Source organism: Bubalus bubalis, chromosome 8 (genome assembly GCF_019923935.1).
Source record: "Bubalus bubalis isolate 160015118507 breed Murrah chromosome 8, NDDB_SH_1, whole genome shotgun sequence".
Lineage (NCBI taxonomy): Eukaryota > Metazoa > Chordata > Mammalia > Artiodactyla > Bovidae > Bubalus > Bubalus bubalis.
In genome coordinates this window covers 20,044,699-20,070,169 of record NC_059164.1, presented here as the reverse complement: position 1 = coordinate 20,070,169, position 25,471 = coordinate 20,044,699, and the positions used below count along the sequence as shown (strand labels likewise).

Genomic DNA, 25,471 nt, shown 5'->3' with positions numbered 1-25,471 from the left:
TAAAAGTGTTTTAAAGGTAATTCAGCTTTACTGTGTACATATTAATATGTACACAGTATATGTTAATATGTACATATTAATATGTATTAATGCTGGTGAGGGAGTCTAAGTTTTGTTAATGTTTATTAAAAACATTTTATTGAAGATTTAAAAAATTTAAATTTGCCAAATCAGAAAGCCAAAAAGCAATAGCTCATACATCTTTGGTAAAAGTATCTGCAGAAATATTTTTTTGATATTTAGTTATATGGAACCATATCCCTATAAATATTTTAGCTTCAAACAAAGGATATCTGCCTATTGAATAATTTCTCAAACATGGGTCCAAGGAACTGCTATTACCATATAATTAGAAGGTATCAGGTAGTAAAAATAAACCTAAAAAATCATTTTAAAAAACATGTTTATAGCCATATAATTTCATTGCCTTGGTTGAAATCTTAAATGGAGAGTTTAGGAAATGGCATTCCTAAAATGGATAATACTTTAAAGAAAAAAATCGTTATTTTTTAAGCGATACTTTTAAAGAATACATATTAGTGGGTTGTACATATATAATTATTAATAAACTGAGAGCCTATTGTGTTTTCATGGCAAAGCAAGGCACAAATTAACAAATTACAGTAAACACAGAATGAACTAACAGAAACAGTATGAATAGCATATGAAAATAATTATAGAAATATAGAAGTGTTCTCTTTGTAGGGCAAGAATGTGTAACTCCAAGTCTCACTTTTCAGAAGAAACCTTGATTGTGTATTTCCATCCAGTTAACCAAAAGTTTTATAAACCAAAACATGCTGATGATTTATAGGTTGTCTACAGAGTGTGACCTCATAGTCAATCCCACAGAACTAGATTTCATGCTAAAATAGAACTAAGTTTACTACAAATTGCTCATAGCAGAAGGTTTTATTGTGCTTGTGCTTCATAAACATAAACTGACTTTTTCCAAATTAGGAGCTGATTTAACACAATCTGTGTCTGCAGAAGGCTGTAGACCACCTTGTCAACATGGTGGCACCTGCTTAGCTGGAAACCTCCGCTTTTGCCCGTATGGTTTTGTAGGAATAAGGTGTGAAACAAGTAAGCAAAGCTCTCTTGCAGTCTAGTATAATGAAATTGCTCCTTGAAGAGTTGATTGCTCTAATGCTGAGATAAACCCAAACCCTATGCAAAATATATGCCTTCATGATTTGCTATGATGATTACCATTCTGCATACCACTGAGAGCACTGGGTGCCAGTAGTAAGTAAGATAAAGAAGCTTGTTGTTAGAAACAACTCTTTTCTGGACTCAGTCCATGACCATTACTTTGAGATAATAAGAATTCTAATTTGTTGTGTGTGCACAGTCGCTCAGACATGTCCAACTCTTTGCGACATATATGTAGCAAGTATGTAGCGACATGATCTGTAGCCCATCTGGCTCCTCTGTCTGTGGGATTCTCCAGGTAAGAATACTGGAGTAGGTTTCCATTTCCTTCTCCAGGGGCTCTTCCCAGCCCATGGATTGAACACATGTCTCTTGCATCTCCAGCATTGGTGGCTGGGTTCTCTACCACTTGTGCCACTTGGGAAGCCCCTCTAATTTGTTGGCTTGTATACAAATTGATCTCATTTAATCTATGTCTATTATTACTTTCATTAGTAACAGTTTTCACAAATAGTCAACTCTTGCTTACTATTCATCTCAGTGATTTTCTACTTTCTCCATCTCTATTAACAGCAGCAAACAATAAAGGTAACTGAATATGAAAACTGCAAACTATTTAAAGCCAAAAAATAAAATGTTTTTTATCTTTCTCTTTAATCTTATTCATTAGACTGTGGTTGGCAGTTATGAGCAACTAAGTTATAGCCTTTTCATACTGTTCACGGGGTCCTCAATTCATGGGGTCGCAAAGAGTCGGACACGACTGAGCAACTGAACTGAAGTCATAGCCAATAATATGACCAGTACCACATCTAACTTACCTTTCTTTTAATTTATCCTATGATCTTAGTTGTCTGTAACAGGCACTGTGAAAATGGAGGCAAATGTCTTAAACCAGATGTCTGTGAGTGTAAGCCGGCTGGTATGGACCTACTTGTAGCACAGGTAAAATCAGAAATATTTTCAATAAATATGTCAGTTGAAAGAAATTTAAGGTGCATCAGTGGTTTAAGGTGCATCAATGGCTTAAGGATAAGGACTTGCAAAACATAAAACTAATCAGATGAGATTGGTATAGAGTTTTTATTTCAGATAGATTTTTAAAACTCTGTCTCTCATCTTCATTCCTTATCTTTGTATACAATCATAGAATGTATTCCAGCTTTAATCTTATCCAACCCAACCAATACTTTCTTTTTTGGCTTTTATTTTTCCCTCATACTCTGCCTTACGGTGGAGAGAAACATATTTGTGTTGCATATTCAGGTCTCTTTGAAAGGAACAATGCAGACATTGTTTCATTAAATATTCAAGCACTTCTGAGTTAACTGGACATCATAATGTTATTCTATTTATTACAGTATCAGGCTTAATTCCTTGGCAGTGGTGTTTGCCAATATCTGTTTAATCCATTGTGATCTAAGGACTTTTCTCAACATAAATTTAATTCAGTGTTTATAGCTTGACAACTATGTGTGAAGCATGATGCAAAGGGAAATAAAGATCAATTTGATTTTTTCCCATTACAAGTAGCATATCATTAGTGAAGGAGATACAGATTATAATTATAAAAAGCACTATGATACAAGTTGGGTAACAAGTGACATAATAAATGTTTACCTTTTTGGAAGCAGAGGAAAGAGAAATTCATTCTGACAGGTGCAGTTAGGAATAAAATTGTAAGCTTTGGAGAATTGGCAAAATCGGGATTAAAAATGGAATTTGGGGTGACTTTCAAAGTGGAACAAAGGGAAAGAAGCAAAAACAAAGCGTGCTTTCGAGTGTGCTAGGACTTGAGTGCAGTGTTCCTATTTGAATTGGGAAGATGACTTAAAATCATGACTGAATGTATTTGAGCAGATTACAGACTATCCTGTTTGTGCTATCGAATTGCTTTCTCTTAACTTCCAATTGTTTTACCAACAATGCTTACCAAGGGCATTCTAAATTCTAACAACAGCCTCTACATTCTTGCTTGGTAGTATTTGTTAACTTAATGAACAAACTTTCAAAGCTATTATCTGGTCATTCCTCTCCTCTTATGTTTGGAAAAGTCTAATTAATTATAGGTTATGGGTTTAAATGGCAGTAAAAATAAAATATTTCATTATGCACGATTCTGTACTTCAGGGCAGCTTCCATTTTTTAAATAATAAAACTTTTATGGTCCTTCTCCCTCCTACTGTTTACCAGCTTTGTGTAACCCCATTTGCCTCAATGGTGGTTCCTGTAATAAACCAAACACTTTCAGTTCAGTTCAGTTCAGTTCAGTCACTCAGTCGTGTCCGCCTCTTTGGGACCCCATGAATCGCAGCATGCCAGGCCTCCCTGTCCATCACCAACTCCTGTCCAAATGGATTCTTTGGTACACAGTGTCAGAATGATAATTATTCTTTCTTTATAAATAAAAAGGCAAAGGAAAAGTTAGACACAAACAGAGCTCTGAGTAAACAAACATAAGACAATTTTCAAAGGGGAAGATGTTATTTATTTATTTTCTCTATTTCTTGTGACATTGCAGTTTTGATCACCAAATTACCAATTCACAGAAATATATGAGTTATTGTGTAAAATGTTTACTTATTCAACTTATGTTAGGCTCACAACCTTGGCACATTTGTAGGACCAAGGTGTGAAACAAATAAGCAAGCTCTCTTGCAGTCTTTCGTGTGCAATGGTGTCATTTTTGTTGCCTTCTGTGCAAAAATGTTTTATTTACAGTCAATCTAATGTCTACTACTAATTTTATCTCATGATCTCTCTTGACTTTAGTTTCATTAAACACTTATGAAGAGCCAGCTACACACAGCAGTGTGCCCAGTAATATGAGACATAAAGATGTACCATTTACCCCATTTACGGCCCATGACTTTAACACTTTCACTCATAGAGTTAATGCTATAAGCTGTTTTTTTTTTTTTTTTTTTCAGAATAATGGGCATGACCTGAAGTTGAGCACACAGGCATGAAATAATGTCAATAAATGAAGTTTTAAATCTGTTTTCTGCATCTTAGTAGTTTTGAGCCTATATGAATATAGAGTGGATTTTTTTATTTTATGTGATAATTTAACTTCTAAAATACAAACTTTCTTTGTCATGTTACAGTTTGACTTCAATTCTGTTTTGTTTTTTCACTTAGAGGTAGGTTAGGATTCTAAGATTGACACTGAGATGGAGAAGAAACCATCACTCTAATACTAGATATATTAAGCATTCAAAATGCGTTTTTCTAATTCAGATTTCTGTTAAGGAGCTAGGGTATGAACACAGAATGCAAAGACTAGGTTAAGGCAGATCTTGAAAATTAGGAGACTATTACTAAATGCATGTTTAAGAGTTTTAGGTAGAGTTTTGAGTGGAGAATGTGAGAAAGGAAATAAAAAGCTATGCTTCTAATGCTATTTGCAATAGGTGTAAGATTTAGTAAGAAAATTTACTCTCTAAAATGTATATGCCAACTATATAACTAAGTAAAGCAGGGACTCTCTAAATTACTAAATTGAACTAAAAATTGTCTAATGAACATATGTCATGTTAAAATTTTTGGAGTTATCAGTATTTACAATGTCCTAGTGGCATGAATACGGCAAATTTATAGTTTCCAGGCCTCAGACCTCTTTACTTTCAAGTTTGAGCTAGAGAGTTGCTGTCAAGTGTGAATGAGACCACAGTAGACCATATACAAGTACAGTCAGCACTTGGCATTAAGTAATGGTATTATTGTTATAAGACACGTTATAGAAAGTGCAAGAAAAAAATATGATCTTTATTTTTATTAAGTCATATCCCTTCTGAGCCCAAATAGAGGGAAGGGAAGATGGTATACATATTGAAAGCCACTGAATAAATTAGGCAGAATATGGTTAAAATAAGTATAAGGAGCATATACTGTGTATTCTATAGCATTTCAAAAGAGGGAGACAGACACTGAGCTGAAAACAACACGAAAGGTTAACTATTAATAAGCAAGACTTAATATGTGAGGCTGTGTGTGTGCTTAGTTGCTCAGTTGTGTCCAACTCTTGGGACCCCATAGACTGTAGCCTGCCAGGCTCCATGGGATTCTCCAGGCAAGAATATTGGAGTGGGTTGCCATTTCCTTCTCCAGGGGATATTCCCGACTCAGGAATCAAACCCAGGTCTCCGGCATTGCAGGCAGACTCTTTACCAACTGAGTTATGAGGGAAGCCCAAAATGTGAGGCTCAGTTCAGTTCAGTTCAGTCCAGTCGCTCAGTCGTGTCTGAGTCTTTGCGACCCCATGAATCGCAGCACGCCAGGCCTCCCTGTCCATCACCAACTCCCGGAGTTCACTCAGACTCACGTCCGATCGAGTCAGTGATGCCATCCAGCCATCTCATCCTCTGTTGTCCCCTTCTCCTCCTGCCCCCAATCCCTTCCAGCATCAGAGTCTTTTCCAATGAGGCAACTCATTGTCTGTCGTCCCCTTCTCCTTCTGCCCCCAATCCCTCCCAGCATCAGAGTCTTTTCCAATGAGTCAACTCTTCACATGAGGTGGCCAAAGTACTGGAGTTTCAGCTTTAGCGTTATTCCTTCCAAAGAAATCCCAGGGCTGATCTTCAGAATGGACTGATTGGATCTCCTTGCAGTCCAAGGGACTCTCAAGAGTCTTCTCCAACACCACAGTTCAAAAGCATCAATTCTTCGGTGCTCCGCCTTCTTCACAGTCCAACTCTCACATCCATACATGACCACAGGAAAAACCACAGCCTTGACTAGATGGACCTTTGTTGGCAAAGTAATGTCTCTGCTTTTGAATATGCTATCTAGGTTGGACATAACTTTCCTTCCAAAGAGTAAGCGTCTTTTAATTTCATGGCTGCAGTCACCATCTGCAGTGATTTCGGAGCCCCAAAAATAAAGTCTGACACTGTTTCCCCATCTATTTGCCATGAAGTGATGGGACCAGATGCCATGATCTTCATTTTCTGAATGTTGAGCTTTGAGCCAACTTTTTCACTCTCCTCTTTCACTTTCATCAAGAGGCTTTTGAGTTCCTCTTCACTTTCTAACATAAGGATGGTGTCATCTGCATATCTGAGGTTATTGATATTTCTGCCTCATATCTTCCAATTTCCTTCATCCCTTAAATGCCATGAGCTCTTTCCATATACAAAGTAAGGCCAGATTACTTGGCTCATTTTGGAGTTTGATGGAAGATCCATCTGAGACTGGAGAATCTCATAAATATATATACATGACTGGGTATTCTCCTAAACCTCCTTTTCTTGAAATGGGATTCGGGGTGGCACAATGAAGTCCATGTTTTATGCCATTTCTCTGTATTAGTTTAATTATATATACTTTTTTGTATAGATGTAGTATTTATCTCTATCAAGTTTTATAGAGTATATGAGTACTGCCCATTATAAAAAGGTCTTTTATTCTTTTTATTTTTAAGTGTTAAATTCCTAACCACAGGTATTTCTTGTGGTGTTTTTGTAATGAATAATAGAAATAATCTTAAATTCAATAAGGATTGTTGTTGTTCAGTCGCTCAGTCGTGTCTGACTCTTTGTGACCCCACGGACTGTAACCCACCAGGCTCCTCTGTCCATGGGACTCTCCAGGCAAGAATACTGGAGTGGGTTGCCATTTCCTTCTCCAGTGTAAGGATTAGAAAGCAGAAAACTTAAGATCATTTCTCCATTATAAAAAGTACCAATAAAAATGCCAGAGAAAGGGAACTCAATCATTAACCAAAAAAGGCTCAGTCTAAAATAATGGATATTATTCATTTGCTAAAATCTTTCAGTTATATTGTTTTTATACAAAAAGTGTTACATTATTTTCACCTATGAATCTACTTGAAATCAGCTGAATTTTTCTTAGTGTTTGGAAGTTTTCAAAAGAGGAATCTGTCCACAAATACCTTATTACCAAAACAAAACAACTGGGCATTCACTTTTACAACAAAAACTAAAATCCACTTAATCATCACTTAAGGAAAATTAAATTTAAAAATTTACAGGCAAGTTTGCCTTTGAATTACTATTTTTAAATAACTGAATTTAATTGTCACATCAGGAAGAAGTATGATGCAAGAAAAATCCTATAGAAGATACAAACATCAATTTCTGAACTCCATGGGACAGAACCATATACATAGAAGTTACTAGTATACTGTATTCAGGATTATCCAATAAATATTCTTGAAAAAGCCGAGGATTTATTGTTAAAAAGATTTTTTCCCAGGCCCTGACAGGAATAAGTCACATATAAAGCTCTGTCTCTATGACCTCAGTAGGTACCTAAAAGTAACTTTAAAGTTTTTTATAAACATATGACCAATTGTATGACCAATTTTTCTAACTTCCATAGGAACAGGTTTTATTTTGAGCTTGGTTTTGACTTATTTTCTTGTTTTTTGCCCAGGTCATTTCACTCTTTACTTCAGAGTTTGGTGAAACATAAGATTAGATTCATAATATTTGTACTATCATACTGAAGGCTAACCCACTAGCAACGTATGGCTATAAGTATTGTATTTTATGATTTAGAAATGATGGTTTTAACAACTTGCAGTTGTGATCTTTTATTTTACCATCTCATTTCTCTGCCTTATGTCCCCATAGATCACACACACATAATGCAACATATAATAATTGAATATGTGATATTCACAGATTGCTGCCATATGTTATTTTAGCTATCTGCCAGCCTCCCTGTAAGAATGGTGGTCACTGCATGAGAAATAATGTGTGCGTCTGTCCTGAAGGATACACTGGTAGGAGATGCCAAAAAAGTAAGACACTACTAAATATGTTTGCCAGCTACAGGTAAAGCAAACGTATTAATAGCAAAACTATTGATATTTAAGGACTAATACTTCATCCCTTTATCTCCAGGTTTCTGTGTTCCCATGTGCATTAATGGAAGAAAGTGTGTGGGACAAAGCCTTTGCTCTTGTCCTTCTGGCTGGAGAGGGAAACAGTGCAACACATGTAAGGGAAATGCCCTTAAAATGCTAAAGTCCACATGGGAACGTAAAGCAGGACTTCAGACAAAGAGCGTGTTCCTTGTTTTTTGTTTCCTTGCTTTATTTTTTCTTATTTAGTCCTACTTTAGAATTTATCTTTTTTTTTTTTTTTTTAGAATTAATCTTTTTTATTTCACTCTTCTTCCATTTCCCAATGCAAAGCAATCCTCCTTCCATTGGTTTATTACTGGACTTGCCTAAACTTCTAAATCAAAAAGGTCCTAATTTCATATTACAAAATATGTATAAGCTTTCCTAGGAAATACAGTTAGCATCAGTTGCATCAGTGTTTCAACTTTAAAACTGTTTTCCATAAATGTCTCTTGGAATGTCAACATCAAACAAACTCCTCTGCCTTATATCAAAATAAATCACTTAATTAAAAAAAATATATATATATATCTTTTAAAAATAGAGTAAAATGCCAGTTCCTCTGAACTCTGTCTTTCTAATTAGCAGAGGTACAGGGTATCTTGTATTTTCCAGTCTAGCCAATACAGTTCCCAGGATAAATGGCATGTATTTAAGTCTTGGTTTCAGTTATAAGTAGGAGTCAGGGGAAGTTTTTTTAAAAAATTACTGATTTCTTGGCCCTGTCTCAGACCAGTTCAGAACCTCCTGAGAGGTTTTATTGCTTTCAATCTAGTTTTTGAGATGATGGCAGTTCTCATTCAAATATTTCATTTTTTCCACAAAAGTCTAACAATGGGAAAAAGGTAAGGGGAAAAATTCTTTAATCATTGATGTTTTAACCATTTCTCTTTTTTCTTTAATGAAAATTGTTGTGGCCTATGGTAGGATTTGACTAGTAAATTAAGTTTTAAACTTATTTATATTTCCATTTGCAGCAATCTGCTTTCAGAAATGTAAAAATGGTGGTGAATGTATTGCTCCCAGCATATGCCATCGTCCTACCACACGGGCAGGAGCACACTGTCAAACACCTAAGCCTACAGAACTCACTTTCTACTCTGTGTTCTGAATTTGAATCTATTCTAATTATTAAATAAAGTATAGCTTTAAGAGAAATATATATAGAAATATAAATCCCAGTATGCTGATTCATTAAAGTTTTAGAAATGGAGGGATGTCTTATCCATTTCTATACCTATTTAAAAAGGAATGTATGGTATGTTATATTAATGTTTTGTGTAACTTAGAAAGATCCAAAGTAGTCTGTGGGGTGTCAGTGAATTCCTCTTAGGTGGTCTTAAGAATTTTTTGTTTTTCATTTTAAAAGATCTTTCTTTCTTTTTCTTCTAGTTTTATTGCAATATAATTGACATTCTGCACTGTATAAGGTGTACAACATAATGATTTTACTTACATACATCATGAAATGATTACCACAATGTTTAGTGAATATTCATCTCATATAGGTACAACATTAAAGAATTTTTTTAAAAAGTATCTTTCCCTTGTGATGAGAAATTTTACTCTCTTATAAGCTTTTGTATATAATGTACAGCGGTGTTAATTATATTTATCATGTTGTACATTTCATCCCCAGTACTTATTTAACTAGAAGTCTGTAACTTTTGACTGCTTTCCTCCAAGGGGGAATTAGATGAAGAAGGTTTTAATACACAGTTTAAATGTTTTTCTATATTATAGGGTAGATATATATCTATCATGGAAATCAGAGAAAATATGAAAAATTTTTAAAAAATAAATCTCTCCAAATTCCTTCACCCAGAACTAGTTTCTGCCTTGATTTTATCATCTTAGCTATTTCCACTTTTAGTCATAAATTTTTACATAGATGGGATTTCATGCTAAAGAGAAAAATCAAATTTTATGCAGTTTTGAAACTTATGTAAACTTGAAATAACATCTTAAAATATTAACAAATATTGACTTAATGGGAAAAACAGAAAATCTCCTCAAAGTACTTTCAAATGTTCAATAACTACATAATATAAAAACTGGTAATGCAAATGTATTATAAACTGAAATTATACAATTGTAAAATGACTGTATTTTTTTTACTAAAAATACCTGCTCTGCTTTTCAGTATGCTTGAACCACTCATTTCCATTTGTCAGAGATTCTGCATATAATTTTTATGACTCTTATAGTTTATTATTAATCACTACTCACTTCTCAATCTAGTAAAATATTTTCAAAGAAATAATTAAGTGCTAGTACTTATGTAAGAAATATGTGCTCAAAAATCAGTAATTCACATTGAAAGTTAGATGTGATAAAATGCTAAAAAAAGGAACACTCAACCTCGATTTGGCCTTCTCATTCTGGAGAGGGGTTGTGTGGACTATGAGAGAATGATAAGACACTAAAAGCACGTGAATGTGAAAATATGCTCCAGTGCTTGTGAACTCAGGTCCTCTGAGCACAGTCTGAAGATGTGCACCCTGTTTTTGCACCTTGTAGCTTCTGTGTGAGTTTTTAAAAGTCCCCTTCCTCAAAATGCTTTACTTCTGTCTGGAAACTGTCTAAATATTGATGATGTTATTTATACAAGTTGTTTTACTGCCATCTTCTGGAAAAATTGTTGTAATAAATATTAAAATCTATGATGTCTGTGATATGAACAGTGTTTAGTTAGCTGTGGAACCTCATCCTTTACACGACCTGCTCAGCTGTACACAATAGCTCTGATTAAAACATACCTTTCAATGTTGCATTTATACTAAAGGGAGTATTATTCTTATATGTGCAAGCTTCAAATATGAGCTATTTAAACAGATACTTCTCCCGTGAAAAATAACTGTATTGTATACAATTTTACATTATGCCTATATTTAGTCAGTATTACTTAGAAGTGTTTCAGAGTCCTTAGAAACATAATTTTAAAAGATATACTAAATTCCATAATATAAATACTATAATTCACTTGACCTTTCCTCTCATGTTGAACATTTCTGTTATTTACAAACTGCTACTATCATAAGAATTTTTCTCTATAGGTGGGTAGGCAGGTAAATGATGGGGGGAAAAAAAGACAAAAGATAAACAGATATTCAAATAGATATAGGTATTTTAAAGCTGCATAGGAAGAGATTTTAAAGAAGAAATTTCTAGTACAGATAATATGAAAATCTTTAGGAAGCTTCCAATAGAGTAGTTTCACATTAAACTTCCATTGAAGTGAAGTAAAGTGAAGTTGCTCAGTTGTGTCCAACTCTCTGTGACCCCATGGACTGCAGCCTACAAGGCTTCTCTGTCCATGGGATTCTCTAGGCAAGAATACTGGAGTGGGTTGCCATTCCCTTCTTCAGGGGATCTTCCCAACCCAGGGATTGAACCCTGGTCTCCCATGTTGGAGGCAGATGCTTTAATCTCTGAGCCACCAGGGAAGCCTTCCATCAGTAGTACATAAAACTTCCATTAGTAGTACATAAAATTGTCTGTTTTTCTATATGTTGGTCAGTACTGAGTTGCCCCTTTTAAATTTTTGCTAAAAAAGTTTTATTAAAAAGCAAATTATGAATGCTGATTTGAATCTCCTCTCTAAAGAAAACAAAAAGATCTGTTTTAAATACTTTAAAATATAGCCAATGAAAATGTTTGCTTTAATAATATTGATATCTTTATGAAATAGTAAAACTGTTGTGTTGCACACTGGTTGCAGAAATATAGTAGTGCAATTGGTCATTCATTGATTCTTATGACTATTTTATAGCCAAGTTGCTGAACTGCTTCAGGCCTTTGGAATTGTCTGAAGCATTTGTGTTAAAAGACAGTAACTGTAAAAACTTGTGTATTACAGCAATTTGCAATCAAAAGTGTCTTTATGGAGGCATATGTGTACTCCCCAACATATGTTCTTGCCGCACTGGATATTCTGGAGTCAAATGTGAAAAGAAAATACAGGTATTTTACAGTTTAAACAAAGATTGTATTAGACATTGACACCTGCCATCAACTGGGATATTCAGTTGATAGATACAGTAATTTATACCTGTTAATGCTTTTTGTTCTTTTACTTCTAAAATAGAAAATATACAAGATTTTACTATTTTCCTCTAAAACTAGAAATCGTATCATTTTTGTGTCATTATAGAGTTATCTTGTAGAATTTTCATGTGCGCTTATGGAATTTCAGCGTGTAGATAACAACCATCAAACATTATATAATATTTCATGACACCAGAGCTGAAAGAGAGCAAGTATCTCACAATATAGATTTGATATTTGGCAAAACTAATACAATTATGTAAAGTTTAAAAATAAAATAAAATTTATAAAGTACAAAAAAAAAGACACCAATAATTTATATTTGGTCAAATACTAGTTAAAAAGACCACCTTCACCCTTTAAAAAAATTTCACCACCTTTACATCAGGGAATCACTACTTCATTGATGGGGGGAGGCGTGTTTCTAAACATGTTCGGCGGATCATATGCCACTGAAGCATTGAATATCCTCATTCCTTTCCTTGATAATAGTTCTCTCTCTTCATTTGCATGCAAGCATGCTAAGTCACTTCAGTCCTGTCTGGCTCTTTGCAAACATGGACTGTAGCCTGCCAGGCTCCTTTGACTATGAGATTTCTCAGGCAAGAATACTGGAGTGGGTCGCTGTGCCCTCCTCCAGGGGACTTTCCCAACTCAGGGATGCAACTCACATCTACTCAGGGATGCAACTTACATCTCTTATGTCTTCTGCATTGGTAGGCAGGTTCTGTACAACCAGCATCACCTGGGAAGCCCCTCTCTTCATTTACTTGATGTATGTTCAGTTGTGTCCTGCTCTTTGTGACTCTGTGGACTATAGCCCGCCAGGCTCCTCTGTTCATGGGATTTTCCAGGCAAAAATAACTGGAGCAGGTTGCCAAAAAACCATTTCAGGGAAAACAATTTTAAAAACTCTTCATATCATTAGAATTAGGATTTCTTTGTATTTTGAAAATCAATAAAGCAATAAGACTTTCTTGCAGTTTCTGAAGCTGTCCCCCCGCCATGTAAACTATAAAGACAGTGCTATGTAAACATCTATTTTAAAAGTTTCTATGATTGTATCAGCACTAGTAAAATGAAATTGAATTTTTTAGGCCTCCAATTTTAAATTTCTAAATATCACCAGCCAAGGTATTTTTTCAGTCCTGATTCCTACACAATCGCAATTGCAGAACTCTCCAAAAATTTCTTAATCTATTGGTTTAGTTGCTAAGTTGTGTCCGACTCTTGTGACCCCACAGACTGTAGCCTGCCAGGCTCCTCTGTCCATGGGATTCTCCAAGCAAGAATACTGGAGCGGGTTGCCATTTCCTTCTCCAGGGGATCTTCCCGACCCAGGGATCGAACCTGGGTCTCCTGCACTGCAGGCAGATTCTTTTATCAACTGAGCTACTATCTATTAGATTTCCTTTTAAAAAGCAATTATATGCTATTTAACACTTCAAAAAATCCAAGGGTCTTGAATATCAAAGTACTCTGGAGTATATTATATTTTGAAAAATGATAAGGAATTTTATTCCTGAAGATACTGAATCAGACGGGCTTGGTGGCAAAGTGGATATGTATATTTATCTTTCTCCTAGAACTGGTGTTCCTCATGGAAGGATATGATCTCCGTTTTGAGAAAAACAAGATCATAATAGTATTATGGTTTGAAAGCTAGAAAACAAAAGTTACTGAGTATTTGATCAGCTATTATTGAGAAAAATAAATATTTTAATATAAAAGTTTGAGTTAAGGCAGTCTGAATATACTTTGAGATTTTTTTATGGCACAGAAAAGCCTATGACCTCAAAAGCTTTTGAGTCCATTTTGACATGCTAAACTACTTGTCTATGTTCTATTTTTATGTATTTCTTTACTATTGGAATCCTTCCTCATATGACTACTAGCAGATCATCATCCCCATTTATGTTTCTGAGATCCGTCTGGACCATATTAAGGAAAGAAAAAACATGAGGTCACGGGGCAGATGAAACAAGAAGAGTTAGCTCAAGGACCACATGTCCTGCTCTGTTGTAACCTGCTCTCCCAAGCTCTCATGGGTTGCTAGAATTTCAATGAAAGAGACAAAGAATTACTAGCTAGGAAGAAGACATGGAGAAAGAGGAAATGGGGAAGGGAGGTGCTAAAGAGGGTAGTGTGATGAACAGCTTTGAGAGATTTCAAAACCTGCTGCCTACCTGCCAAGTGTGCTTCCTCCATCCCTCATCCCTGCCGCTTGTTTGCTCTGTGGCCTCGGGCAAGGTGTTACACCCCACCCTGAGCCTTACTTGTTTTCATCTGTAATATGGAGCTTATATGGCGTTGTCATAGGAGTAAATATGTTAAAATATGTGAAGTACCTAGAACAGTGCCTGGCATGTAGAGAACACTATGTAAGTTTGTTGGTGGTTACACTGAATAGAGGAATAGAGAGAGGTGGAGAAAGAAAAGGATGGACAAAGAGACTTGAGAGGAAATTTTGCAATACATGAATGTCAAAAGTCTTTTCCTAGAGAATATAAAAATACTTATTTGGTTTTATTGAGCATGGATATTTCTTGAATATAACCCTCTTCCACGATGGAATCATATACAATTGTATGCAAGCTCCATTAAGTCACAAGTATTTTGACATTTAAATATGATCTTGATTAGATCTCAATTTTGTGAGAGCAGTTCTTAGTCTCTAGTGCTTTATGTCAGGAGGAAGAAGGTAGCAAATAATAAGTCAGAATTACCTAGTTTTCTAATATTCTTTGAAACTTGATTTCCCTCTTTCTACTGCAGGTCAAATATTGAGTAATATCAAGTATAAGAATGGACATTTTTATTCAGAAGTTGAAGTTAACTATTAATACTTGAAGTTTATTTGAACATCATTTTTAAAGCTCTTTTAAAGGTTGAAGAAACTAATAAACAGACTGGTCTTAGTTGTCATTGTTAGAGAAAAGGAAAGGAGAAATCCAGATAATCATATTTTTACTTTGACATGTGATTTGTTATTAACATATTGAAATGATGTTTCTGACAGTCACAATATTTAATAAACTGAATATTTTCCCTGTCTTTACTGTGACAGTGTCTTTATCATCTGGGACCAGTCGGCATCATAGAAGGCATATGACATATCCAGATATAAAGTGTTAATGCAAAATTAGGAACTCTCAGGACTGTTGGAAGAGCCTTGATGGGGATGGGGGAGGCTAGGGAAGAGGTCAGGAAAGCAGCTGCTGAAGGTCAGAAAAATTGAGAATGAAGATGTCACTTGAATTCCAAGCATCTAACAGCAAACACCTTTGAAGAAATAATGGCTTCCTATTCATGCCCAGCTTCTAACTCTCTGGAAGGCTCTTTTCAATGGTGAACTCTAACCCAGAACCACACAGAGAAGGGGTTCTGGAAAATGTGCTCCTACCCTTAGGAGGAAGTGACAGGGATGCCAAGGGAACAAAAGCGAGCTCCCACAGCACATACTGAAAGCTCTGCATCTTACTCCTTTGGACTCTATTCTGGAGATGAAGTTATTACTTTTCAGTGATAAAAAACCATGTTTAGTTTGGTCTGTTTATTTTTCATCTCTACTCTTTCTGCTGTTCTGACGTGTACCATTTCTGGAGAGCGGGGAAGAAATAATGGAGTTTGGAGTTTTAAAAGACTCACTTGGTTTCTGTGTTTTCTGTGAAAAGGTCTTTTATTCATCCATTCTTTTCGGTACCATCATCTATTTTGATGCAGAAATGAGAGAAACTGTCACAAAATCAAATCCGCCTATAAATATCAAAAGAGATTTGAATACTTCATAAAAGAAAATTAGATTGACATGATTGTTAAAGAAGTGGGAATGTCAACAAAGAATATATAAATAACTGAAAGCTCTATTTCACAGATGCAAATAATTATACATTAACTAGAGTTATAACACTTCTTTTTCTCTATTATATTTGACCTCAAACTTCATTATCTTTTTCAAAAAACATTTTATTTTAATTTGAACATGCCTATTAAATCATATGAGTTTACAAAACTCATTTTGTTTTTTTAAATGGAAAGACTAAGCAGTCCTAGGCCATGTCTAAAATTACAAGACAAAGTAAGACATTGTTAGAATAAAATTATTGCCTAACTTTGATAAGAATCTATGCATTCAGTGTCAGAATTAAAGAGATTTTATCATTTCATCTTTGCTGAAAGATAAAGAATCATTTAAGAGAATATAACATGTTTTACTATGTCTTATTTTATTACCAAAAATATAGAAATACAAATGCAAAATAAACCTTTAATAATTTATATGTGGTTAAATTTGTAATCTGTTGTGAAAATAAGTGCTAGAAAGAAAAAAGTACTTTAGATGAAAGTGAACAATTTTTTAAAGTTAATAACTAGAATTAAAAATCCTATAGAAGCTGTCATAATGAAATAGCTATAATTTTTATATCTGCTTCTGCCTTCTTTGCTCAGTATACAGTATTGCAATTTTATTAGTAACTTACTAAGCTGATCTTCAATGTATATTTTTTATAGTTAAAAAGTTATAATAGCTCAAGTATTTATCTTGAAATGTCTAAACCAGGATTTTAAAATCTTTATAAACGTTTTCTAGATCCACACCAAGACTCTCAAGCTGCAATTAAAATATTAATCAGTAGACTATGCATTTATAATAGATGTAATGGACCCGTATAGGCTAATAATGAAGAAATGCTATGGTTTACAGCTTACAGATTTTATATAAAAGCATTCCTTATGAAAGCTAATGACTCATGCAAATAGAAGTAATTTTCAGAAATATAATGTGAACTTTGAAAAGCAAGTAATTTGATAAATTTATGGAGAAGTAATTTAAGTTTTTCTTATTTCTTGGTTATATTTTCACATCTATTAACTTGAAAAATCTTTTATCCAAAATCTATTTGGAGAATATTTTGAAGATAATGTGTTTGAGAATTTAGGCAAAAGTACTTCAACATGTGTAAGTTCCAGTGTTTATGTTATCTTCCAAAAATGAATTCTTATCTTAAACATTGTTTAATATGCTTGGCTATTTTGTGTTTATTCGTGTTAACATTTAAATGAAATATTTGAATTATCAAATATTCTTAACCTTTCTTTGACCCTCTAGAATTGGGAGACTTGGGTTTTAATTCAACCCCAAATCTTCATGCCATCTTTTCCCAGTTATGTGGACTTGCACAAAGAGCTTCTATATTTAATTCCTTCATTTGTAAGATAGGGATAAATAATTCTCATTTCAGAGATTAGTGGATAATTTTTAATTTAAAATGAGATAATTATAAATAATTTTTCACAATGTCACCTAATAAATGCCCAATATATGAGTGTTATTATATGTTGCTAAAAATGAATTAGTGGAACCACTAGGCTGAGGAAAAGATGACAGACTCCTCTATTTGGGTTTTAGGTTTTCCAATGATTATTGTATATTGGTGTTTCTTGTTTCTGACTAAAGAGTTTACTTTTAAAAAGCACTGATTAAACAATATGTGAGTCAAAAGCAAGATAAAATAAGGGGATGTAAATTTTCAGTCAACTCTGGCATACAGTTATTTAAAATTGAGGACAGTCTTGTCCATCAATGTGAAAACCAACTAACCTCAGCTGTCAATCTTTTAAAAATGTTGTAACTGCCAGATGGAATTAGCAGAGTTTCACCTGCAGATGGTGCTAGATCCTCAGTTCCCAGATAGCACACACGCAATGCAAAACGACCACTGGGTAAGACAGCTTATTAAACATTTAATGCAGGCATGATATCTTTCAAAAATAAATTTCTTTGCTAACACAGTATCGGTATTTCTTGTGACCTAGACATCTGTTACACCAATAATCTGTTACACCAAATCAATAATTTCAGCCACTTGGCTGACTGCAGTTAACAATTCCCATTGTGCTAGTAAAGGATGAATTACATTTGAAGATTTAGTGACCATCTATATGAGATTAAAATGCTGTGAGAATTATTAGGGTAAGCAGAAAACCTTTGTTTTTCATATGTACATTGAACTTGGAAGAGTCTAGAAATGCAAATGGCCAGTACTTTCATGTATTTCAAAGTTATAATGTTTTCTCCTATTATTGACAAATAATCATAAGTCCCATATGTGGTACACCCTGAGAGAAAAAAAGGCTTTGTAAAGGATGATGGTTTTCTGAATATACTCCTTCTTGGCACTGTAATTTTATCTGAAGTAAGCAGGTTCCCCCCAGCTATATGTCTTACATATGACAATACCTGGAAAGTCTTTGACTTGAAAGACTAGAAACTTGAGAAAAGTATTAAGACTTACTGGACAAAAACAGTACAGTGAAAGTAATTCCACTTTATTTCCCAACTCCCTCAGATAGGCAGAAAGATAAATAGATCATTTACTATACATATATATAGTAGACTCTGATATCGAACTTAAATCTTGCTCACCAAGTAACTGTGGCCCTTGCTAATGTGACCAAGAGATACTGTTAGGATCTAGTTTTGATTCTCATTCTAAGATCTCGAGATCTTTGTCTGCATTTTCTTTACTGCTTTGGTTCAATTCTGCCTGAGCTGAGATGTTCTCTCTTGGTTGAGGGCTCTGATTATGAATCAAAGGAAATTCGTAGAGTTTGTGTTTCCATGCCTCCAAGTTGTGTTTTTAGCCATAAAGACCTGTCAATGTTTGGCAAAAACCACTACAATATTGTAAAGTAATTAGCCTCCAATTAAAATAAATAAATTAAAAAAAAAGACCTGCCATTCTTTTCTAAGGACGATCTTGATGATATCCCCTAGGTTAGTTTATGGAGACGGCAGCTTCAAGGTGCTTCATCTATGAAGCAACCCCTTTGTTGCCATATCAGTGTCCTCTGCTGATGCACTCTCATTGATGACTTGCAATTTCTGAGGACTCCAGAAATAAACAGGACTTTTTTTTCAAATTCTTTTTTGTGACAACAGTCAATTCTTCCTTTGGAGCTGACCTGAAATCTATCTCCCCATATTAAAGATTCAAGCCATTTTCAGTGCGAAGTCATCATCAATGCACCTTGCCTGCAGCATTACAAGTGAAATAAAGCAAGCATCAGAAATGCTATGGATAGTCTGACTCCTTCATTTTCTACACAGTGGCCTGCAAAGAAGAGTAGAATGGTTCAAACCAAGAAAAAAACATAAAGCAGTAGCAGAACTTCGTAAAAAAAAAAAAAAAAAACACAAAACTGGGGCACCTTCTCATAGCGTTTGTATCATGTCTCACATGAGTGATAGAAAAATATTTTAGTTTTCTTTTTCTCCCCAGAAAAGAAGAAACAGCTGTAGGAAATGGAAATTGACCTTACCAGAAATAAAACTTGAATTGCTCATTTTGAGGGTTGGCATACGGCTGTGTGCTTGGCTCTGCAGAGCAAGAGTGGGATTTTTCTAGAGCCATATGGTTGGAATCAAGAAGGGCAATGAGTTAAAGCAAACAGAAGGCAGTTTATGGGTAATGATAAAGTCCTGAAGCATAATATATTCTAAAATGTTTCCAATATTAGATTTTCACTGAAAAGGAGGGGGCTGCCAGGAGATGCACTGAGGTGTTTTTCTCCTGAAATGAGAAAACAAGGATCCCAGACTGTACTACCTGTCAGCTCTGCTTAGATGACCTTACCTTCCAGTCGCTGTTAAACCAAATGATTAAGAGAAATGTCCTGTTTCTAATTGTTTGAACATCATGATAGTCTTCCAAACCAGTATCTATTGAGTTTCCACTGAAACAGAAAATTCCTTCATTAACCCATACAGGCAGGTTGATAACAGGCTTTGCCAGTCTATATTACTCAGCCCTAACTAACCTAGTGAGACAACTGACTAGAAAGGGAGTTGTTTCATTCCCCATCCCTCAGGGAAAACTACACTGGCAAGCATGGTTGAAACTATGATGGATAAGCAGTTTGTAACTTCTGACAGAATTCTCGTGCTGAAAATACATATGTGAGATTTTAACTAATTAGGCCTCAAGCTCTTTGTAAAAGCCACATTGCAATTAATTAAGATGCTACTCATTATTTTTCAAAAAGCAAATTTTTTATCATAATTACAAAAGTGTCAGAGAAGAGTAAACATTCTAACACTACCATATTATAATTTTTAATGCTAAAATAGATAAAATATTTAAGACGAACTGTTATTTTTAAGCTGTTCATTTGACTTGAAATTGACATATTGTTATGAATACTTTAGCTAACATGTAATTATAATTGAGTTAAATGAAAATTAAAATCAAGATTTGTAATATTTCATTGAGATCCAAATTTAAAGAATTATCACATCCACTTTTAAGAGCAGTGCTACAAAACGGGACCTGTCAGTGGAAATCTTGAGAGATATAGCCAATTAAGAGAATACATAAAAATTTTAAATAATAACCTCTGATATACTACTCTTTGAATAACAATATTTTAAGTGACATCAATAAAGTTATTACATATTCAGCTATGAAATTTCTATAGACCATATGAAACAGTAAGTCATGCAGAACTTAATCTTACATCTTTGAAAGATGGCTATATTAAATGAAAAATATGAAAAGGCAAACTTTTAGACAATCCTACTGCTGCTGCTGCTAAGTCACTTCAGTCGTGTCTGACTCTGCGCGACCCCATAGACGGCAGCCCACCAGGCTCCCCCGTCCCTGGGATTCTCCAGGCAAGAACACTGGAGTGGGTTGCCATTTCCTTCTCCAATGCATGAAAGTGAAAAGTGAAAGTGAAGTCGCTCAGTCGTGTCAGACACTTAGCAACCCCATGGACTGCAGCCTACCAGGCTCCTCCATCCATGGGATTTTCCAGGCAAGAGTACTGGAGTGAGGTGCCATTGCCTTCTCCAGACAATCCTACTACACTCATTTTAAAATGTGTGTTTGCATGCACATATGTTTTTAATAACAAAATTTCTATGAAGACATATAATTTTTTTTAATTGGTTACCTTAAGAAAGTATGATTAGGAGCTGAGGAATGATTTATATAGATGTTACTTATTACTTCTTATATATATTTGTACCATCTGCTTAGAATTTTTTAGTGATCTTAATTTTGTAATGTATACTTTTGCAGAATCTTCAATTAGCTTCAAACAATGCTGCTCTCTTGAAATACCAAGAAAGAGACATTCAGAATAATATGAATTGAAAATCAAAGGACTGCAGTTTATCTTAACTGAAAAGGGGCAATTAAAATTAATTAAAAATTTAATATGTTATTTTAGAAAATTTCAGTTGTGGTACTTTTTTCAGAGTAAAAAATTTTCCTAACTCATTATTGCATATGGATTAAAGTTGTAAACTGTTGTATTTAAATTAAGGAGAATGGTTTACAGTCCTCTGAGTATAATCATAAGATTAAAATTAATTGCTCAGAATTTTCAGCTGAGGCCAAACTGGACAGCTAATCAGTCATAAGCTAATGTTATTAGCTTGATTCTTGTTATCAAACTGTCTTCTGATAATACCAGGCAAGTGGGTGGGCAGAAAAAAAAAACCTCCATATAAAAACGATGGAACCAAGTTCTTTTGTTTGCAATAGTTCTAACATTTAGAGATCACACTTACAACAAACACTTGAGTTTACTACTTGAATAATTCAAGTAAAAAGCTTACATGTGCTTAAATTCATGGGACCAAAAATCCACAAAGTATATTTTCTACTTATAAGTTTGTTACAGAAAATGACGACTATCTTTCTTTTTGAAAAAATATGTAATATTTGATACATACAAAAGAAAATGGCACTGTATCTCTGAAGTGATAAAGAATACCAAAATGGACACCTACAACTCAATCAATTCAGAAATATGCCAATGACAAAACAGTTGCACCTATTTCTGTTCTCCTTTTATAATCTTGCTTCTCCCCACTCCAAATTATTGTCCTGTATTTTGAGTTCATAACCTGTGTTGTACATGCATGCTAAGTCGGTTCAGTCGTGTCTAACTCTTTGAGACTCCGTGGACTATAGCCTGTCAGGCTCCTCTGTCCATAGGATTCTCCAGGTAAGAATTCTGGAGTGGGTTGCCATGCCTTCCTCCAGGGGATCTTCCCAACTCAGGGACTGAACTTGCATCTCTTATGTCTCCTGCATTGGCATCTGGGTTCTTTACCACTAGCACCGTATCAGGCAACCTTTAAGACGATCCCCAATGACCACCACTTCCTGATACTAATACCCTTATGTGATCCCTTTCTTTTGAGGGTATGCTGAACTTAGTGATTCATTTGTAACCAACAGAATATGATAGAAGGAATGACTGTCACTTCTAAAATTAGGTTATAAGATACCTAACTTCTCTCCCTACTTTCATATCCCCTTTCCCTTCTCTCTCTCTCCTTCCACTCTCCTCATTTTCCCTCTCTTCATCTCTGAGAAAAGCCAGTTACCATGCTACCAGTCTGCCCATAAGAAGGCCTATATAGCAATGAACTGAGGGAAGCCTCCAGCCAACCCAGGAAGAGCTGAGGCCAACAACCCAGGAGGAACTGAATCTTGATAAAAACCACAAGAGTGATTTTTGAGTGGATCATCCCCAGGTCAAGCCTTGAGATGACACCATCATCCTGACTGAAACCTCTAAAGACACCATGAGCCAAAGCACTTAAACCACACCTGAATTCCTGACCCACAGGTAATGTGATGTAAGAAAAGCATGTTTTTCTGAGTCACCATTTTTTGGAATAACTTGTTAGATAACAAATGTTTATCCTTACCTTTATAAAGTTTTGATACAGAGCAAAAAGTTTATTAATTTCTGTTAAATCCAAACTTTAAACTCTATTCTTCATCTTGTGAATTTATTATCTGCCTAATCTTCTATAATTTAGAAAGGTACTGAAATCTTTTTTTTTTTTTTTCCTTTTTTGTATTGGCTTAGTTCTCCTTGTAATTTTATCAAATTTCCCTTTATATACTTGAGGCCATTAAATTAGATGCCTAGACGTTTCTAGTATACCAGGCCTTTTCTTAGGTGGCATAACATGCTGGTTAAGTGGATGGACTCTGGGGATAAACTGGCTTCTGCATTTGAAACCTAATCTTATTCCTTACAAGCTGTGATCTGAAGCAAATTATTTAACCTCCATCCCTTCATTTCCTCATCTTAAAAAAAATGGAAATATAAATAATACCTATCTGTTGGATTTAAATGTAGTTTAAACAAGTTGATACTTTTACACAGACAACAATAGTTGACATACAACTCTTGGTAAATCACTATATGTTGTGACTTATTTATCCCTAATGCTTTTTACTGAATGGTTATTAAAGGTTACCTAAAAATTATTTTGAAAGCTACTCATCTTTATTTAAATTTTCCTGAAAAAATATATTTATCTGGCTAATCATTTTCTACTGTACTTTCAACGCTTCTCTAGCCTTAAGTTTTATGTGTGCCTCTGGAATTCAATGCAAGGCTGATTTTTTTTTTTTTTTTTTAACTACTAGTCATTTTGCCTTTTAATTGGAGAAATTGTGTATCATGAATTACAAATATTTTGACTTATTTCTTATCATTTTGGTTTTTCCTAGGTGTTCCACTTCTGCTATTTTTTCTCTCTTCATACTTTGTTTTGGATTGATTGAGATGCTGTATTTGTTTGGATTTTGCTTCCTCTTTTCCCTTTAACTGGCCTGAGCATAATATATATTTTGATCTTTATGATTATTGCCTTTGAAATTCACAGTTGAAAAACAAAATATAAGTCACTCTTCACTCTCATTTCAAAAAATTTAACTTTTTCAACAGTTTAATTCCTGTCAGTCTCTTTCCACGTTACATGCTATTGTTTAATTTTATCTTCCTTTATACTCTAATTTAGAAATTATTACTATTATTTATAAAGACAACATTTGATTAAGTGTTTACTAATTTGCTTTTCATTCTTTCTTGCCTCTTGACCTTCATTTTGGAATCAAATTTTTTCTCCCAAAGCACATTCATTTACAAGTTCCTTTAGTAAATTTCTATTGATGGTAAATATTCTATTTTTATGTTAAAGTACTATTATGATTCCCTCTTACTTGAAAATAGTTGTGCTGGATACTTAATTCTGGTTTTATGGTTATTTTCCTTCTATTCACTGAAACTATTATTTCACTGTTTCTAAAATTTATATTATCAACCTAATTGTTGTTACTCTGTTTTATTCTGGTTCTTATCCTATTCTTCTTTTTTTTATTTGTTCTGTAGTTTGACTACAAGGTGTCAAAATGTCATTTTATTTTTAATTTATACTGCTCAGTAAGTATTATATTTATTGTATCTATGGATTCATCCAATACCTACTCATAAGGTTGTTACAAGCATGAACTTAGTTAATGAAAGTCAAGTGCTGTGAACAGTACTTTGTACATAATTGATACCATGTCTGTGTTTTATTGTTACTGAATAATGATAACTTTTATTATCCTCTCCTTAATATTGCCCGCCACCACTGCCATTACTTGTATTCTTTCCTCTAGGACACCCATTAGGAATGTAAAGCACCTGTCCATTCCAGTCTAAATGTCAGTTAACTACTTTCCTATTTTCCAAATCCTTGCTTCTATGTGCTGCTGGGTAATTTTGCAGATCTATCTCTGAATCACTAATTATCTTTTGGGTTTTGTCTAATCTGCTGTTTCATCTGCAAGTGTTGCTGATTAGGCATTCTGTGCCTGACTCTGCACAGTGCACTTGATCTTTACAGTGTCCCACCTAGGCTCCTTCCCTAAAGTTTCTGGCGAAGCCAGTACAAGGGGAGCCATCAGCAGCAGACCTAAGTTCAGGAGGAAGAGGAGGGAGACGTCAGGTACTGAGTCCCCTCTTGTCTCCCTGTGTTATCATAACACTTGCATTTTGAGAGAGTTAACATTTTACTTCGTTATGAAGCTGGGATTTATTCTTGGTATATGAAAGGCACAAAAGGTATTTTTTCTTAAACAAATACTGAACTGCTTTCTTCTGAATCATGACAATTCCAAAATAACCATGAAAAACAAATCATTTTGCCTCATCTAAATATTACCATGCCCATCATCACTAAGTACTTTATGTGAAATTGCTTCAAGAATGTTAAAGATAAATAAGCAAATCCTTTTCCAATCTAAAGAAGAGAAGCAGAGCAATTCTCTTTAGATGTATCACATCTGGTAACAGAATGGGAATTGTTGAATGAAGATGGAGAATCTGATTACAAGAAAGAAAAAAAAATGTTTAGAGATTTGGCATAATGTGATGTAAAACTTTCAGAAAAGGAAAAACTAAAAACTGCCAAAAGGAATTTATGAGCTAACATGATTTTTTTTCCCATCTGAAATAAAAGATGATAATCATAAAAATGCTTTGCTACTTTTCCATATATTTTATTACTTATTTACATGCAACTACTACAACATTCAA

At 34.4% G+C, this 25,471-nt stretch overlaps 1 protein-coding gene across 1 annotated transcript in view; it reads left to right on the top strand.

The window, feature by feature from the left end:
• The window catches only part of VWDE (von Willebrand factor D and EGF domains), a 95,396-nt gene that overhangs the window by 47,544 nt on the left and 22,381 nt on the right, over nt 1-25,471 (top strand). Inside the window, 10 exon segments of the mRNA XM_045166517.1 lie at nt 991-1,086; nt 2,006-2,071; nt 2,074-2,100; nt 3,349-3,405; nt 3,500-3,537; nt 7,825-7,921; nt 8,025-8,120; nt 9,004-9,099; nt 11,886-11,989; nt 17,714-17,797. Of these exon segments, the coding sequence (XP_045022452.1) occupies nt 991-1,086; nt 2,006-2,071; nt 2,074-2,100; nt 3,349-3,405; nt 3,500-3,537; nt 7,825-7,921; nt 8,025-8,120; nt 9,004-9,099; nt 11,886-11,989; nt 17,714-17,797 (761 nt within the window).